We start from the raw sequence: 20916 nt of genomic DNA on the forward strand, positions 1-20916 counted from the left end.
TATGGTAGCTTTCATTTGTGTGAACACTGATTTATCTTAGGTAATTAAAAATGCAGTCGACTGTTAAATAAGTGCTGTTATTCATTTCTTAAATGCGGGAGAGGTGAAAGCTACCAAAATTCGTTAGCATATTAATGAAGTATGGAGAAAATGCTTGGAATGGTTAGACACTGGTGAAGAGCGTTGCACATGTTGACTGCCACTAGGCCGCCACAGCAATGTCTCACATCGTGTGTCCGCCGGTAGCCACAGAGGAGTCTCATGACTAATATCTGGCCTGATGGTGAAACATTCATCATTACACATGTGGCAGTCAGTGTATTTAAAGGCTGCACAATTGAGAATGATGACATGCGAAGTGGGTGAATGTCCGTCATTACTGATGACCTGGTGCAGAAACTCAATAAAAAAATTCGAGGAGACAAATGTTACACTATTTCATCATTATCTCACACCTTACATCACACTACAAAAAGTGTTGTGTGACTGAATGCTAACACACACGTCGGGTTCCAAAAATACTAAGCGAGTTGCACAAAACCACTCTTTAGCCAGTGCAATGACTTTCCTCCAGAGCTAATGCTGAAGAGAATAAATTTTTAAGCCAAACTGTCACTGGTGACAAAATGTGGCTTCCCCACAATACATCAGTATCGAAGCATGAGTGCTTGGAATGTAGACATTTAAGATCACCCGAGGAACAGTTCCAACAAATAATTTCAGTCTGATAAATCAAGTGCTCTATTTTGGAGTAGGCAGAATGTTCTTCTTGTTGACTTTTTTGCCTTGGGATAGCATTGTCAATGCAGTTACTGAGAAATTTAAAGGAACTGCACCTTGAAAAAAAAAAAAAAAAAAAAAAAAAAAAAAAAAAAAAAAAAAAAAAAAAAGGCAGAGCATACTCAAAGAGGGCTTGTTTAGCCCCACATCAGTGTCTGCTCCTGTGTGGCTCATTAAGATCGTGTCTGGTTGGGAATAAATTGACCATCCTCAGTATACCCCTGATCTAGCATCTAGTGACTATCATTTGTTCTTGTATTTAAAAGAAGCACCTTACCAGTCAGCAGTGTGAGGAAGACGACAATATTGCCAGTCCATGCTATGAGGAAGTTGACGACATTAAAACTTTAGTACAGAATGCTTTAAACAAAAATATCAGGTGAGGGATTTCTAAGGATTCCAGAAACTTGTTATAAGTTACAATAAGCACTTTTAATACAGGTGAAAATTATGTTGAAAAATAGATTAAGGTCCAATCTTTCACATAAAAATAGAGGGGTTGCATTATTGCATTTTTTTTTATTTTTCTAAAATTGGTACTTATTTTAAAAAAGTGCCTCATACGTTCAATGTCAATTTACGTTGATTTAATGAACCATTATGTTCAATGCCAGTTTTGTAAAAACCTTTTCTAGGATCTGACCTAATTAGTAGGTTGCTTATTTATAGTCTAAGCTGAATCATTACAATTTTTATATAACCAATATTTTGTTATTAAGTTAACATATTAACTGCCCCAGACCACAAGCAGACACAGCAGAGGTTCATATCTGACACAGAGTGCCTGCCACCAGCCACACACTCCACTGTTTAGTACAGTATATCTTTGGATGGTGCCTAAAGTTATAAAAAAACAAAGATCAAAACACTGAACAAGATGTTGTACCTGATTTCCTGTACAATGGCATCAACTCGATCAAGAGACACAAACTAATGCACAGTACTGTACCACTATGGTCCTAAACATGGCTGCTGGCAAGCACAAGGTATAAGGCATGAAAACTCTATTCTGCCTTCCAGTGGCCTCACGCCAGTCAGCTTGTTGATCGAGAGAAATGTAAAAAGTTATTTACCCTGCCCTATTAACAGACAAAAATTGCAAGTCATTTATATTAAATCAGGTTTGTCTCATAATTCATGGACCAAAAAGATACCTGCCTGGAAGACGTGTCCATTTTACCAATAAAGTTCAAGAGAATAAAATTCTGATCCAGAATGCATATATTTTCTATGTAATACACAGAAGGGACTGAATATGACTACTCCCACCAGCAACAGACAGTATGATGTTTTTCATCAATTTCAAAGAACAATTTACACATTTTTATAGTATGTAAACTACTGATGGAAGAATTACATGTATCGGGTCCATGATATAGCAAAATTTATCGTAATATTACATAAAAACTGTCATAGTGAGAACTTCACAAAATTTTTCATGCCTACATTTTTGGATATGTAGCTGAAGTGTTCAGCTATAAACCAGAAAGATAGAAAAGAATAAGTCTCTCATAATAATTTGAAATGATGATATTGGCTACCACATTCATTTCAGCCTTCCTCCTTGAAATGGAACATTTTGCTTTCATTATCATTTTGTTGCAAATCTACTGAGAATTGGAGAGTCTCCAAACTTTTTGAAAACACAGATGTTAATCTTTCACTGACCCCACACAACAAGAACATATGGAAGCTCTTAATGATACAGATTCACAAGCCTATATTCATTTTATATATGTGGACGGGAAATAATACTCACAGGGAATGGCTGCAACAAATTGCACAAGAAGACAGAAGTTCAATCATTTAAGGCATTGGAAGTCAATTGCAAGCTATATTACCATTTAAAATTATATACTATAATAATTCACAGCTGAATTATGGGTACCTGGAGCACACAGGTTTCTGTGTTATACTCTCATCATAAACATAGTGCCATCCAATGTTTACATGAAATGCACCAATAGCTGTTACATTACTTTACAACATTAATAAATTATATTAAAATAAATAATTCCTTTGTACAAAGTTATTTACATTTTAGGTCTTTTTTATGTGCAAATAGGAAATTTTACACAGTACTAAATCCGGTCTATCAAACAAGCAACTTCATTTGATAACCCAACCTCTGAATTTGAGTTCAGTTTCACATTCATAAAATCAACCTAACCAACGAAAAAAATCTTTGGTTAACAAAAAATTAGAAGTTTTAACAAAATAAAAAGTACAGTCTTTGCCAAAGACTTTTGAAGGCAAGAAACAAGTTAGTGTGTCAAAGTACCATGCCAATACACTGAAATTCACAGTCATTACTTCCGCAGCAACTAGTGAAATGTCTGAGTGATGTACAATCAACTCAATATTTGCTGCTCAATTCAGGATTTCGTTGTACTTGCAAATTTAACTGGAAAATTAGAGAATATCTTGCACAAAAATTAAGTAAATCTAAAACACCTGTTATGTGCAAACATGTCATCAACTACTTAGTAATGTGACAGCTTACAGAATCATATACCTACACAACACTGATACATAGTGACCCTTAAAAAAAATTAATACAGCAGTAAATAAAGTTTTAGTGCAAGATATATGAACATTTTTCTTCTATTTCTACAAATAGGTTTTTTCGAAACACAATGTACAAACTACGGTCTCAGCGCAAATTTATGTAAATCACTGCAACAATCTCATGGATTAGATACAAAAGTACACCATACCATATTCTCTTCAGCATTAATTTAAAAAATGACATTTTTGGAAAGAGATGCTGACTGTGGTATTCAGAATTTTTTTGTCTTCTTTTGACAGATGGCTCTAAATTAAAACAAAAGGAATGATCTATACATTGCATGCTTCATTACAAGAGAAAACAACAATATTCAAAACTTTGAAGGCCACATCGAAACCACCATAAAAGCATTTGCAACTGCATGTACAATGACAAATAAAACTGTAACACTGAGGGTCGAAAACACAAGATACTACAGAAAAAATGCTAAAAATAACTACAACATCGATACAAGTAAATGTTTAGGTTAATTACACCATTAAAATGCAAAATACAGGAACTAAAAAAAAGCACTCATTTGCATTTCACAACTGATTTAATTTATACTGATGAAGCCTTCACCAACTCTCCAATGTTAGCTGAAATTTTTACACAAAACAATAAAAGTTATTACACTTCTTTTATTTTCCTCCTCATGAAGATCTATAGGATTAATGCATACCAATAATGATGAAATGCTTAAATGCTGAATTCATGTTTTACTATAAAATGTTCTTATTTGTCCTGGGTATCTACACAGTACAAAAATTAGCTTTACTGTTACACAGTTTGATGATGAAGACTGTAACACAATATATGGGCAAGAGAGACAAACTGCCAGTACTTTAAATAAATTCACATGAGTAAGCATTAAAATATTTTGAAATGATCTGTTTTTGATTAGAGCTCAAATAATTTTATGAATGGCTGGTGCTGCCATGCACTTCTATAACAATGAAATCGACATTTATGGGAAAGTGATACTTGTTCATTCTACATATTTTCAGGTATAACATCAGGTATAAGATATGTTGATAAGTCATTTATATCATCCACAAACTTAACTTTTCTGGAAGTGTTCTCATCCAACCTGCAAAAGGAAAACGAGGAAAATCATTTATCAGTCTGATCTGATTTCAAACAAGTCTTTCATATTTATCACACAGTTTTATCTAACAGGTGAATATTGAAGCAGAATTTATTATACAAATAAATTATTTTATTATCTGCATTTTAAATATATCTCTGCAGAAGAATATTAGTGAATAGATGTGATGTCTCTAGACACACAAGATCATACAGACCAGTAGTGTGTAAAGACTGAAGCAGCCACTAGATTATATTATCATTATCCAGTGTTCATACAATAATAAAAAATATCAGCTTTCTTACTGACTTAGTCAACATACAGAAAACTGCTGCTTTTCAAAAATGTACTGTACATGATGGAGGAACAACACAACAAAAGCAGAGTGACAGAACAGGAGAAAGGAAAAAAATACAACATTATGGAAGCTGGTTTTGTTAAATTTCTGTCAACCCAACAATTAAAATCTACCACGACGTCCACGTATACACAACACGTCAAATATGTTTTATACAGCTTCACATTCACAATGACACTACTGTCAATGGACATGGAGTTGAGAAAGAGATGTTACCAGTCTGTCGCAATTTATGGAATTACCTTTAGTGGAAATACGAATGGCATATTAAAAAGCATCAATAATTGTCGTGACTCGCCGATCTTTCAAAGTGCCACCGCGCAGTTACGCGTGTCCTCTACATGCTGCGCTGTCTGCCAGCCATGCAGCAGCAGCGCCACCTAAGCGGCCAGCCAGCCAGCTGCCGCTAGACTTGGACTCAGTTATGATTTGACTTTTAAAGTGTACACGCGTCTTATTCTGTTTACTTGATCTGTGACTTTCATTTATTGCATCTTCCTTGAAATATATTTGTTCAACTTGAAGTTATTACAATTGGCGACGAGAATGGGATTTTTCTTTTCCATCGTTGACCCACATGTTTCCATGGCTACTTTAGAGCAACTATTGCAAGGTCTCATAGAACAGCCAACGCTTCTCACAAATGCAATTCGTGATTTCGTCACGGCATCAAATGCGGGGCGTCTCTCGTCATTGTCTCTGCCTACTTTTCCTCCTTACGACGAAACGGTGGAAGACTGGCCTGATTACGAAAAACGTCTTCGACAGCACTTCTCGGCATTTCATGTCACGGACGAACAAACATGTAAGTCTCTGTTCCTTTCATGGATTTCACCTCAAATGTATCGGTTGTTGTCGCAATTGGCTCCTTTGAAAGATCCTGCGTCTTTGTCCTTTGCTGAAATGTGCTCACTTCTGTCCATCTATTTTCAAAAGCAAACGCACGTGGTAGCCTCTCATGTTGCCTTTTATCGTTGTCAAAAACAACCGAATCAATCCTATCACGCTTGGGCTGCTGAACTTCACGGCCTCAGTAGAAAGTGTCAATTTGTTACTGAAGTTCGCAAAGAATCCTACGCCGATTCCATGGTATGGGATGCTATTATCCGATCGGCACCCGACAAAGAAGTTAGGCAACGTGCCCTTCAGTTGGCAAATCTGACTCTAGATGAAGTCCTATCCATCACTCAGTCTTTTGAAATTTCTCGCACCGCTGGAGCGCAAATAGAGGCATGGGGCGACGTCAGGGAAAAACAACCTCTGTGCGATGTTGACGAAGTGTGTGGCGTGTCCCCGCCGGCCAACGTGGCCGCAGTACGCTCCCAAGCGCAGCCTCGGCCTAACCGTAAACAACCCTCTAAGAAACTGCAGCTAAACTCACGGCAACTTCCTTCATGTCCGCGGTGTTTTACGAAACATTCACGAGAAGATTGTCCACAACGTTGGCAAAAAAAAAAAAGGGTCATGTGTCATCCGTTTGCAAATTCGGCCGCCTACATGATGTTCATGAACATAACACTGATTCTGATTCTGTGTTGTCTGTCAATTGTACTTCTTCCCTTTCAGGGAAGTTATTCCTCACTGTCCAAATACTTGGTCGAGATGTTTGCATGCAGGTGGATACTGGTTCCGCTGCCACTATCATCAATTCTCAGACGTATCTTCAGTTGGGTTCTCCAATCCTGTCACCTGTCACTAGGCAATTACGGACTTCCAATAAACAGAAGATTTCTCTCATGGGACAATTTGATGCTGAGGTATCTTACAAATCTGTCGTTCGCACTGTTCCTTTATTTGTGGTCGACCATAGTAACGTGGAGAATCTTTTCGGTTTCGATGCCTTTCGCGTTTTTGGGTTCTCCATAGATGACTCTGTCAATATCATCTCTGATGCTATTCCTTACGCTCAATTGGATTCCTTGTTGATGACATTTTTGCTCCTTTTTTCTCCTGGGTTAGGCCATGCAAACAACTTTGAAGCTCATATCACGCTCAAACCCACTACTCGGCCTAAGTTTTTTCGGGTTCGGCCCATTCCTGTGGCCCTTCGTGATCAGGTCAAACGGGAGCTGGATCGTCTCACTGCTTTAGGGGTCTTGCTTCCTGTCACTTCCAGTGAGTGGTCCTCTCCTGTTGCTGTCGTTGCTAAGCCAAATGGTGATATTTTTCTCTGTGGCGATTTCAAAGCCACTGTAAATGCTCAATGCCTTATCGACACTTACCCTATGCCTCGACCTGAAGAATTGTTCACTAAACTTTCTGGAGGCCAGTATTTTTCTAAACTTGACCTGTCAGAAGCTTATCATCAACTTCCTCTCGACGCTGCTTCCCGGCAGTTTCTGGTCCTTAACACGGCTTTCGGCTTCTATCAATACCAACGATTGCCATTTGGGGTTGCCGGCGCCCCTGCTCTCTTTCAGCGATTCTTGGAACAATTATTGCTCACTGTCCCTGGGTGTATAAATTACCAGGATGACATTGTTGTCACTGGCTCCACCACTGATGAACACCTTCAAAATCTCCGCACACTTTTTCATGTCTTACAGACTGCCGGTCTTAAGTGTAATCTTCAGAAACCAAAATTTTTTCAGGCATCTATCACGTACTTGGGGTTTCAACTCTCTCGGGATGGTATTCGTCTGCTTCGGCAAACTGTCGCTGTGATCGATGCCCTTCCTCGCCCTACATCTGTTAAGGAACTGCAGGCCTTCTTGGGGAAAATTGCATACTATGACAAGTTTTTATTGTCTGCTGCTTCGGTGGCTCAGCCGTTGCATCGCCTGTTGCATAAAAACGTGCCTTTTCACTGGTCCGCGTCATGTGATGCGGATTTCCAGCAATTGAAGACTATGCTGCAACAGGCCCCGTGCCTGGCTACTTATCAACCAACATCTTGTTCTTGCCGCGGATGCCTCTCAGTACGGGGTCAGTGCAGTCCTTGCGTACCATTTTTCTGACCGTTCTGAACAACCCATTGCTTATGCCTCCAAAACACTCACGGATGCCCAACAAAAATATTCTCAAATTGAAAAAGAAGCATTGGCTGTTATTTCTGCTCTTCATAAGTTTGGTGTTTTTCTCTATGAATCCAAATTTCATCTTGTTACGGATCACAAACCACTTGTTTCCTTGCTTCATCCATCAACGTCACTTCCCGACAAGGCTGCACACCGCCTCCAGCGTTGGGCTCTTTACTTGTCTCGTTTTAATTAGGAGATTCATTTCCAGCCGACGGCTCAACATGCGAATGCTGATGCACTGTCTCGCCTTTCCATGGGTCCTGATCTGGCATTCAATAGGGACGAACTTTTGTGTTTCCACCTGGATGTTGCCAAGCAGCGGGTTGTGGATGGGTTCCCCATCACTGGGGACCGGCTGGCGGCTGCTACGGGTTCTGACCCTACCTTCTTCTGTATTCAGAAGGGTTGGCCAGATCGGACGTCCGCTAAGACTACTGATCCGTTGCAGAACTACTACACTTTGCGTTACCGCCTCACAGCTAGGGATGGTGTTATCCTCCTTTCCACAGAAAATGCTTTGCCGTGTGTTGTGGTACCTGCGTCTTTGCATGCTTCGGTCTTGTGCCTCCTTCACCCAGGGCACTGGGGTACCTCTCACACAAAATCTCTGGCGCGCCGTCATGTGTACTGGCCCGGCATCGACTCTGAAATCGCACACATGGTCGCTGCCTGCGGCCCTTGTGCGTCACAGGCCGCCGCCCCAAAGTCATCTTTGTCACCGTGGCCTTTGCCTGAGAAGCCCTGGAAGCATATTCATGCTGACTTTGCGGGACCTTTTTTAGGTACTTATTGGCTTCTCATCATTGATGCCTACTCTAACTTTCCTTTCATTGTCCGTTGCACGTCGCCTACCACCGCGGCAACCACCAATGCTCTAACTTGCATTTTCTCTTTGGAAGGTCTTCCCTCTACTCTTGTTACTGATAATGGTCTGCAATTTGCCTCTTCTGATTTTGCGGATTTTTGTGCCTGTCACGGCGTCATGCATGTCACGGCCCCTCCGTTCCATCCACAGTCAAACGGTGAGGCTGAGCGACTGGTCTGCACATTTAAGGCACAGATGAGGAAACTCCTGACTTCTTCTGCTGCTGATGATGCGCTTCTCCAATTTCTGACTGCTTACCATTTCACCCCCATGGGCAACCACAGCCCAGCTGAGCTCTTACATGGAAGACAGCCCTGCATGCTACTTCATCTTCTGCGGCCTTCCACCTCATGGCCGCAGGTGCCTTCGCTTGGCCGGTTCACCGCTGACGACCTTGTATGGGTATGGGGATATGGCAGGAGGCGAAAATGGAGTCCTGGCTGCATCTTACGACGACGACGTCTGTATGAAATCCAGACGGACATGGGTGTTGCAGTCAGTGCGTCATTCGGACCAGCTTCGGCCTCGTGCGCAGGCCATGCCTGTCGGCTCTACCCGACACTTGGGATACTGGTATCTCTCATTACTCACAACGCAGTCCTCTCACCATCATATCGGTGCCAGCACAAGAACTGATGCCACCAGGAGACGTGCCCATGCAGGAACCAGATGACCATCATCTGTCGGAGCAACTCTACTCACCTCCTTCTCCTACGGTCGCAGACACACCGCCTATGTCTCCTGTTATAACAATCGGACTTGCCGCAATTGGCAGGTTGGTGCACGGGGCCCCAGCAGATTCGACCCCAGCGTCTCCTGTCATCTCGACCCATTATCATCGGGGACACTTCCGTCCGTACGGGAAGCCTCCTCCTCAAGACTTTATGGCCAGTCAAACAACACCTATGGACGTTAGCAATCTACAGGCCACTTCCATCAAGACCTGTGCAAAAACTTCAAAGGGGGGGAAAGTGTTGTGACTCGCCGATCTTTCAAAGTGCCGCCACGCAGTTACATGCATCCTCTACATGCAGCGCTGTCTGCCAGCCATGCAGCAGCAGCAGCGCAACCTAAGCGAGCGACCAGCCAGCCAGCGGCCACTAGACTTGGACTCAGTTATGATTTGACTTTTAAAGTGTACACACGTCTTACTCTGTTTACTTGATCTGTGACTTTCATGTATTGCGTCTTCCTTGAAATATATTTGTTCAACTTGAAGTTATTACAATAATGAGACAGGGGCACTCCTAGAATATGAAATTAGTGTAAAACACACACACACACACATACACACACACACACACACACACACACACACACACACACACACACACACACACACACACTACAAAAAGAAAAGTTTGCAATAATTACATACCACAGCAGGTGGATAGCTAAAAGCAAACATACTTTGAAAGTGAATAGAAATAAAGAGGCAACTAAACATAAATTACAGTGCACAGCACAATTCATTTTTGGCAGTTGTGCCTAAGAGGCCAGCAGGGCAGAGACACATACCATCCCCTAATGACTGGCCAGCAGGTGGAGAAAACTGCTGGTGCATTCAGGATCAAGCAAATGCCCAGTCGTTCAGGGTAGTGCTTGCTCAGAAGCCATATGAGGTTCTTGATGAGCTGGTAGTCCATGCACGTTATTCCAAAGTCCTTCAAGTCAAATATTATGCACAAGTTGTCTATCACCTCCTCAAAGCACCTCTTGCATGCGTCTTCCTAAAACACAAATAGTACGCAGAGTTTAATCTCTTTGGACCACAGCATTGGAAACTGTTGAATAATACAGGTGCAGCACAGACATGGAGGTGAGACAAATGGAGCACCAGTTAGCTACGTAGTTGATTGCATGTACCACTGGCTATCATTTTAAACAATGGAAAATCTAAGATGGAATGTAACAATATTATGAGAAGAAAAGTTTCCATTCACCATATAGCAGAGATGCTGAATTACAGAGAGGTACAACAAAAAAGACTGTCACAAATAAAGCACTCAGCCAGTAAGGCCTTTGTCAAAAACAGACGACAGACGCACACGCACACCCACACCCACACGCACACCCACACCCACACCCACACCCACACACAAAATGTGTGCAAGTTGCATTTTTGTGTGTGTGTGTGTGTGTGTGTGTGTGTGTGTGTGTGTGTGTGTGTGTGTGCGCACACTGTCTATTTTTGACTGGCCAAAACCTTTATTTGTGATAGTCTTTTTGTTGTACCTATCTGCAACTCAGCATCTCTGCTGTATGGTGAGTGGCAACTTTCCTTTTCATAATATTGCCTATCATTTTACTTTTTTAACTTGCTAAATTTTCTCTCCGACTATGATATCAAATAAACACACTAAAAAACTTGTGGAAAACAGCAAAAAGTTTTAAAAGGAAGCAAACTTACTGGGAGTGTTGTTTAAATTCATGCAGTTTTTATGTTAAACTTTGCACTTCATATCACAGGAAGTCTCCAGGAGAAATAAATCAGTAAGTTAACATATATTGTCAGTATTATTTACTAATGTGTTCCAGGAAAACATTTTGGAGGACGTTAACTATTAAAACGAAAGTCTGCATACAGAATACATATGTATACCTCATGCACAATTATCTTGCAGATGTACCGCTGAAATGTTAGAAGTTTCTAAGACTATTACATGTTACATAGTGTACATAATAATTTAATAACCCATCACGGTTCAAAATACAAAGAATGTTTTCATTGTTAAAGTTCCATGACAAAAAAAGAAGTTGCTAGTTTGCATTAAAGTTAACCTCAACCAAGAAACAACATAATTGGTGATGAAATAAATTTTCAATGTTTTTGCAAGTGATTTACTGAGCCTCCCTGATAACAAAATTAGTTTAAATACCTAGCTTATGATACACATACTCAAGAACACATCAAATCCTGAATAAAATCTTTATTTATAAATCTATAGCATATTCAGAGGAAGAGGATAATGTTTCTAACATCATTAAATTACATTTTTCCTTTATTGTGTTTGTTCACTTGTAAATATGCTACAAGTATTGTTGAAGGATACAGCCAACTACAAAAAGTTGGAGACATAAAATGCAGACGTGACAGTCACACATGTGTTCTGCGTTTATCTGAGAGTGGGCACAGCCATTGTCAACCTTGCTCGGCTGTCTGACAACTAGAGACGGGTGAGCTTCATTCGGGCTGTGGGCTGAAGAGCCTATAGACAGCACAAACAGACAGTGGTACATCTGAAACGGAGTCATTGGGGGACATCGTCAGAATGTGAAACATCTGTATCCTCGCCCTAGTGCCGATAACACATGCTGGATGGAAACCTGCAGCTTCTGGCCGTTTTAAGAAGGCAGCATCCATAGAGGTCTCAGAATACAGTTTAATCATGAAAATATTCTATAAAAATGAATCCAGACTAACTACATAAAAACGAATAGCGTCATTTTAAAGCGAAAATTAAGATGATTTCACTGATAGTTATCTGCCTTTAAGGATACAGTGTACTTTTTCGGCTCAATATAATGTAAAAATCAACACCTACTTCTTTCAGGCACTGTTTATAAAGTATATGTTTTACAGATGTTTTTGTTGGTATCAGGTAATGCAGCGCACTTTCTAAACAAATCAGAAGTATTTTGAATTTTATGAACCTGCTTATGGTTATTAAAAAAATTACAAAGAAACTGATGCAATTTTTTTCCCAAAATGCTTCCTCAAATTGAGGTACCTTTTAATACAATGTTATACATTTGAAGGAGGCCAAATTTTTACCAGATATGCATGACATGGACATAAAAGAAGGTTGTATACATGGAAGAACCCTGGAGATACTAACAGATTTCAGATAGATTATATAATGGTAAGACAGATTTAGGAACCAGGTTTTAAATTGTACGACATTTCCAGGGGCAGATGTGGACTCTGACCACAATCTATTGGTTATGAACTGTAGATTAAAACTGAAGAAACTGCAAAAAGGTGGGAATTTAAGGAGATGGGACCTGGATAAACTGACTAAACCAGAGGTTGTACAGAGTTTCAGGGAGAGCGTAAGGGAACAAATGGCAGGAGTGGGGGAAAGAGTTACAGTAGAAGAAAAATGGGTAGCCCTGAGGGATGAAGTAGTGAAGGCAGCAGAGGATCAAGTAGGTAAAAAGACGAGGGCTAGTAGAAATCCTTGGGTAACAGAAGAAATATTGAATTTAATTGATGAAAGGAGAAAATATAAAAATGCAGTAAATGAAGCAGGCAAAAAGGAATACAAACGTCTCAAAAATGAGATTGACAGGAAGTGCAAAATGGCTAAGCAGGGATGGCTAGAGGATAAATGTAAGGATGTAGAGGCTTATCTCACTAGGGGTAAGATAGATACTGCCTACAGGAAAATTAAAGAGACCTTTGGAGAAAAGAGAACCACTTGTATGACTATTAAAAGATCAGATGGAAACGCAGTTCTAAGTAAAGAAGGGAAAGCAGAAAAGTGGAAGGAGTATATAGAGGGTCTATACAAGGGCGATGTACTTGAGGACAATATTATGGAAATGGAAGAGGATGTAGATGAAGACGAAATGGGAGATATGATACTGCGTGAGGAGTTTGACAGAGCACTGAAAGACCTGAGTCGAAACAAGGCCCCTGGAGTAGACAACATTCCATTAGAACTACTGACGGCCTAGGGAGAGCCAGTACTGTCAAAACTCTACCATCTGGTGAGCAAGATGTATGAGACAGGCGAAATACCCTCAGACTTCAAGAAGAATATAATTCCAATCCCAAAGAAAGCAGGTGTTGACAGATGTGAAAATTACCGAACTATCAGTTTAATAAGTCACGGCTGCAAAATACTAACGTGAATTCTTTACAGACGAATGGAAAAACTAGTAGAAGCCAACCTCGGGGAAGATCAGTTTGGATTCTGTAGAAATACTGGAACACGTGAGGCAATACTGACCCTACGACTTATCTTAGAAGCTAGATTAAGGAAAGGCAAACCTACATTTCTAGTATTTGTAGACTTAGAGAAAGCTTTTGACAATGTTGACTGGAATACTCTCTTTCAAATTCTGAAGGTGGCAGGGGTAAATTATAGGGAGCGAAAGGCTATTTACAATTTGTATAGAAACCAAATGGCAGTTATAAGAGTTGAGGGGCATGAAAGGGAAGTAGTGGTTGGGAGGGAGTGAGACAGGGTTGTAGCCTCTCCCAGATGTTATTCAATCTGTATATTGAGCAAGCAGTGAAGGAAACAAAAGAAAAATTTGGAGTAGGTATTAAAATCCATGGAGAAGAAATAAAAATTTTGACGTTCGCCGATGACATTGTAATTCTGTCAGAGACAGCAAAGGACTTGGAAGAGCAGTTGAATGGAATGGATAGTGTCTTGAAAGGAGGATATAAGATGAACATCAACAAAAGCAAAACGAGGATAATGGAATGTAGTCGAATTAAGTCGGGTGATGCTGAGGGTATTAGATTAGGAAATGAGACTCTTAAAGTAGTAAAGGAGTTTTGCTATTTGGGGAGCAAAATAACTGATGATGGTCGAAGTAAAGAGGATATAAAATGTAGACTGGCAATGGGAAGGAGAGCGTTTCTGAAGAAGAGAAATTTGTTAACATCGAGTATAGATTTAAGTGTCAGGAAGTCGTTTCTGAAAGTATTTGTATGGAGTGTAGCCATGTATTGAAGTGAAACATGGATGATAAATAGTTTACACAAGAAGAGAATAGAAGCTTTCGAAATGTGGTGCTACAGAAGAATGCTGAAGATTAGATGGGTAGATCACATAACTAATGAGGAGGTGTTGAATAGGATTGGGGAGAAGAGAAGTTTGTGGCACAACTTGTCTAGAAGAAGGGATCGGTTGGTAGGACATGTTCTGAGGCATCAAGGGATCACCCATTTAGTATTGGAGGGCAGCGTGGAGGGTAAAAATCGTAGAGGGAGACCAAGAGATTAATACACCAAGCAGATTCAGAAGGATGTAGGTTGCAGTAGGTACTGGGAGATGAAGAAGCTTGCACAGGATAGAGTAGCATGGAGAGCTGCATCAAACCAGTCTCAGGACTGAAGACCACAACAACAACAACAACAACAATGCATGACATGATGGCTGAGGTACTGGACCTATTTAATTCCACCTATTATGTATATTACAAGGATAAAAAATATCACATCTTACACTATAATTTTTTTCCTAATAAAAAAATTTTTTTTCTCAATAATTCTGTTGATTCTGCAATAAAACTTAGGTCTACTATGTAAGTATCGACTATTGCAAGTTATAGAAAAAAAAAAATAGAGCAATGCTTTATAAACTTTAGGAAATATTTGTACCTGAATACTGAAAACGACAACTTGTGGGAAATTGTGAATGAAGATAGGAATCCAATTAAACTGTGCCCCAGAACATCCCTTAAGCATAGTCTTCATCCTGCAGCATTTCTTCATCTTCAAGCTTCCTCTTGACATTCCTTTTAGCACTTCTTGCTTCTTTGGTAACTTGAATACCAAATCTTTCAGCTTCATGCACCCATTGTCTGTCACACGCAAGCAATCGATATTCCATATTAGAGCCACATTTTACATCTACATCTACATCCATACTCCGCAAGCCACCTGACGGTGTGTGGCGGAGGGTACCCTGAGTACCTCTATCGGTTCTCCCTTCTATTCCAGTCTCGTATTGTTCATGGAAAGAAGGATTGTCGGTATGCTTCTGTGTGGGCTCTAATCTCTCTGATTTTATCCTCATGGTCTCTTCGCAAGATATACGTAGGAGGGAGCAATATACTGCTTGACTCTTCGGTGAAGGTATGTTCTCAAAACTTTAACAAAAGCCTGTACCGAGCCACTGAGCGTCTCTCCTGCAGAGTCTTCCACTGGAATTTATCTATCATCTCCGTAACGCTTTCGCGATTACTAAATGATCCTGTAACGAAGCGCGCTGCTCTCCGTTGGATCTTCTCTATCTCTTCTATCAACCCTATCTGGTACGGATCTCACACTGCTGAACAGTATTCAAGCAGTGGGCGAACAAGCGTACTGTAACCTACTTCCTTTGTTTTCGTATTGCATTTCCTTAGGATTCTTCCAATGAATCTCAGTCTGGCACCTGCTTTACCAACGATCAACTTTATATGATCATTCCATTTTAAATCACTCCTAATGCGTACTCCCAGATAATTTATGGAATTAACTGCTTCCAGTTGCTGACCTGCTATTTTGTAGCTAAATGATAAGGGATCTATCTTTCTATGTAATCGCAGCACATTACACTTGTCTACATTGAGATTCAATTGCCATTCCCTGCACCATGCGTCAATTCACTGCAGATCCTCCTGCATTTCAGTACTATTTTCCATTGTTACAACCTCTCGATACACCACAGCATCATCTGCAAAAAGCCTCAGTGAACTTCCGATGTCACCCACCAGGTCATTTATGTATATTGTGAATAGCAACGGTCCTATGACACTCCCCTGCGGCACACCTGAAATCACTCTTACTTCGGAGGACTTCTCTCCATTGAGAATGACATGCCGCGTTCTGTTATCTGGGAACTCCTCAATCCAATCACACAATTGATCTGATAGTCCATATGCTCTTACTTTGTTCACTAAACGACTGGGGGGAACTGTATAGAACGCCTTGCGGAAGTCAAGAAACACGGCAACTACCTGTGAATCCACGTCTATGGCCCCTGAGTCTCGTGGGCGAATAGCGTACGAATGCTGATTCCTACAGAGTAGATTTCTAGTGTCCAGAAAAGTCATTATACTCTAACGTGTTCCAAAATTCTACAACTGATCGACATTAGAGATATAGGTCTATAGTTCTGCACATCTGTTCGACGTCCCTTCTTGAAAACGGGGATGACCTGTGCCCTTTTCCAAACCTTTGGACGCTACGCTCTTCTAGAGACCTACGGTACACCGCTGCAAGAAGGGGGGCAAGTTCCTTTGCGTACTCTATGTAAAATCGAAGTGGTATTATGCCCAATTTTCTCAGGACTTCCAACCTTCCTATCACTCCATCACTGAAATATATCACTGCATCTAGTACACCAACTTTTAATGTATTTAGACCTACAAAATCATTCTTGGGTAATCTTTTCTGTATGCAATGGTTGAAACTTTCATCTGTATTCCGAGTACCCCCATGAAGACATTTACTAAGGAAAACAGGGTCACTCAGGTCTCTAAAAATTGGTTTTATTTCATTCATAAAAGGCTCAGGAACAGAATGCTTATGATGGTATATCTGACCACTTTCTTCTGCTTTTTGGTAACCACATCAAGAATCTGTTTCCTTTAGGGCAAAGTCCGCGAACAGGGTGGTCATCTGTGGACACCCTATGAAAGTAGGTGGCCCATACAGTTTTTCTCATTGTTGTAACATCATTCAAAGGTGCAGTTCATCTAATGGCCAGTCCATAACAACTCTGAAGGAGGTCTATTTCAGTTTCTGTCAATCTGCATCCACTAGGCAGAGATTTTCCATCAGACAGCTACTTTTCTTACTTTTCTCTTTGTAGCTTTCTCAATCTAGCACCCATCCTCTCTTGCACATGTCCACAACACTCTAGTTTTGTTACCAAGGTATCACCATAAACATTGAACTCATTAATTTCATTGAAAGCTTTAGAGTCCCCATCACCTAGGTAATTCTTACATCTAACGTTATAAACAGGCACTGAACTTGGAAATATTTGTAGAGCTGCATCACACTCCATACCTCCACTATAACCATCATAATTCTTAGAACACTGATGTTCTATACCTCCTTCAGTGTTACCACGGCTGGTGTGGCAGTACTTAGATAAGCACTCAACATCAACAGCTTTGCCATTCTCCAGAGAAGTAGCATTTACACCACCATTCAAGGAACGATGTCCTCGACATTGCCATGTCCCATCAAGTGCAACAGCAATGTCCCTGATTCCACTAATATTTACAGTTTCTTCTACTGCATGTATCATAGATGCTTTATACACAACTGTCAAGGCACCTAAAACTATTTTTATGTACCTGCTGAACCTACTGGAAGGAGGAGGAAGGGTCATCAAACCACAAAACATTTGAGCAGTCTCTTTTTCCTTTTCCTATTGCATACACTAACTTCAAATTGACACCATATAAATTATGCACAATGTTCGAAGTCATTTTCTAGGTAGATTTATTGCAGGATCTACACAGAACAACTAATTTTCACACTAAACCCTTTCTGCTACTTTGTTGTACAGTTATTTCCAGACAGCCTACACCATCACATTGTTTACATTTCATCACTTCCTTTATCAAAGAAGACAAGATGCCCACATCAACAACAACAAATCCACTACAAACAGCGTCATTGTTAACACAAAATTTGAATCACCAGGACGCGTGCCATGTGGGAGTTTCTTTCCTGAAGAACTGATACATAGGTTACTTTCAACAGTGTGGCTTGCTTTGTTTGTGAACTTGTTACCATGGAATTTCCTTTTATTCAGTTTCTTGATGTGTGGCATAGTTCGTATTTATTGCATACTGGAGCATGTGTACTTCCACAAATATATGTAGCATATGGGCAACAAACATTCAGCAACACATGAACAAACTGCTTCAGTGAAACAAAAGTAAATACTAGCAAAGATAATCATTAACAGACGCTAGAAACCTGCACTGTTACCAATGTATAAAATCATAAGTATAATCGCTGGAAACAGAAAGTTCACAGTTCTTTTCGAAATAATACTGGTTTCCGTAACAGAAATAAAGGAGGTGTGGTCGCACACATGACCGTAACTTTAAAATTTGGTATATATAGGTCATTTTTCATTTGAAACCCTATAATGTATACATTAATGTAATTAGGAAAGACTATAGAATACAATAAAGTCATTAAAAAATTCGATTTTTCCACCATTTATAAGTATCCTGTATCCTTAATCAGAGTAGTGGTTTTAAAGTCATTCAACTTAAAGATGTTGCATGTAAAATATATTTGAAAAATTAATATCTTTAGAACATATAGCTGTATTGTAATAAACAAAGTGTCTATGGATAGAGCACAACATGCAGTCAGAACATATCAAAGTGATTTTGATAAAGGGTACACAGCTTGAACTACAAGCCAGGGTATGCATTCTGAGCCACAAAAACCTGAATTTTGCCAAAAGTATTATTTAAACATTAAAAGTAGTGGCAGCAAATAATAAGTATTACGTTCTTTTTACTTTATTATTAATTTTTGGTAATGAATCTAGGCCAAGTAGTCTCAAAATAGATAAATTCATTAATATTGAGAGAACTGTTTGCCTGACTGGAAATCTGCATACAGGAATGGAAAGCCGATAAAATTCTGGACTAAACTGAAGTATAATACATGTACATACAGCAGAAATTAGTAATTTTAAACATTCCAAGAAATGGAAGTTCATTCATTTGATTACTTTCTAAGCAAGGTTACATTAGGGGGGCGTCTTTATCGTGGCATTCAGGGGATTTTCTGGAAGCTTTGAATGCGCGCACACGTGTGTGTGTGTGTGTGTGTGTGTGTGTGTGTGTGTGAGAGAGAGAGAGAGAGAGAGAGAGAGAGAGAGAGAGAGAAATTTGACCATGTCACCTTTGGGATTTATTATTATCATGTCCATTACCATGAACATTTTCAACCAATCTTTGAGGCTGGAACTGAAATATTTTCACTTTCAACTTTAAAATTGTTGACAAACAGTTGTAAGGATTGGGACTTGTATTTATCACATCCAGCACCGTGAAATATTTAGAATATTGTTAATGTGATGTAATTGAATAGATAAAAAGATCTACTCACCAAACGGTGACAGAATACACACATAACAGAAGGTTGTAATTACGCAAGATTTTGGAGCAAGTGACACCTTCTTCAGGTAGAAGGGTGGAAGGGGAAGGAAGAGGGGTGAAGGAAAAGGACTATAGAGGTCTAGGAAAAGGGGTAGATTTTAGGTAAGACACTCAGAACCATGGGTCAAGGGAGGCTTACCAGGCGAGATGAGAAGGGAAGACTTATTGCTGGGAACTGCACCGGATGAGATTTGAAAACCTGAGGGCTTAAAAGTGCATGACAGGGTAATATGCAAGACAGAGATTACTGCTAAAACATTGTGTATGAGCTAATAAAAGTGAGAAGCTAAATGTATTGCACATAACAGAGGTGGGAGGGGGATGGGGGGAAAATAGATAGGTAAGAAAAAGAAAGACGTAGAAAACTAAAATGGAGTGAAGAAAGAAGTAGTTACTGTGAAGAAATTCTGAGATGGAAGAAATGAACATAAATTAAGGCCAGGTGGGTGTCAAGAACCAAGGACATATTGTAGAACTAGTTCCCACCTGCAGAATTCTGAGAAACTGGTGACTGGGGGAAGAATCCAGATCCGTGTGTGGTGGCATAAGGCACTGTGGTCACGACTGTCATACTGTAGAACATGCTCCGGAACAGGATATTGCGAGCTGCCAGTGTACACCCTCTGCCTATGCCCATTCATCCTAACTGCATATTATTAGATGTGGCAGGCTGCGGACTTTGTCACATTTTCGTTATGCGAGCATTGAATTTATTCTTACAATTAGTTGCAGCAATCTAGACTTGCAACTTTTGAGATTAATTCTCCACTTGGAACTTTGGTTTTAAAACTTAATTTTTGAGGAATTTTCTGGAAAAGTTCGCAGATTTTATGCAAGGTAGCTGCCAGGTTAATTATAACCTTGCTCTTAAGCAGTATTTGAGATTTTGTATGTACCAGCTGATTTGATGATAATGTACAAAGTGAATAATTGCCATTTATTGTTAAACTTACAAATACTGGGAGTTGAGTAGTCATTTCTGCACTGGAATAATTCCTGCCTGCATTTCTTTGTGTGACTAATTCTAGTGTAACTGCAACATTGCATTTGGTTGGTACCTCTGGTCAGTAACGAAGCCACTTGCAAAGTCTAGCCATGCATTTGACACCTTTTAAATGGTTATCTTTTGAAATTCATTTAATTTTCAGTTTGTGCAAAAGCATGTGGAGACTCCGAGCTATTTTATTACAAACAGCAATCCTTAAAAGTAGTCCAAAAGCAGATCACTGAGAAGTAATAAATGTCACACTGTGTCAAAACAAGAACTGCATTAAACTAAACCACCAAATATCATTATGTTAGGTTGTGCAAGTGATTCAGCTCATAAAACTAAAGAAAATATTAACTTCTCACATCAATCATCTTATCAGATCACAAACATCCTTCTCA

At 39.8% G+C, this 20916-nt stretch overlaps 1 protein-coding gene across 1 annotated transcript in view; it reads right to left on the reverse strand.

The window, feature by feature from the left end:
- Nucleotides 1-884: 884 nt before the first annotated feature.
- The window catches only part of LOC126412789 (uncharacterized), a 92540-nt gene continuing 72508 nt past the window's right edge, over nucleotides 885-20916 (reverse strand). The window contains exons 4-5 of the mRNA XM_050082564.1: nucleotides 10177-10388; nucleotides 885-4418 (exon numbers count right to left, since the gene is read on the reverse strand). Of these exons, the coding sequence (XP_049938521.1) occupies nucleotides 4322-4418; nucleotides 10177-10388 (309 nt within the window). The 3' untranslated portion in view covers nucleotides 885-4321. The remainder of the gene's footprint in view (nucleotides 4419-10176; nucleotides 10389-20916) is intronic.

The sequence above is a fragment of the Schistocerca serialis genome, chromosome 7, assembly GCF_023864345.2.
Source record: "Schistocerca serialis cubense isolate TAMUIC-IGC-003099 chromosome 7, iqSchSeri2.2, whole genome shotgun sequence".
In the NCBI taxonomy this organism is placed as follows: Eukaryota; Metazoa; Arthropoda; class Insecta; order Orthoptera; family Acrididae; genus Schistocerca; species Schistocerca serialis.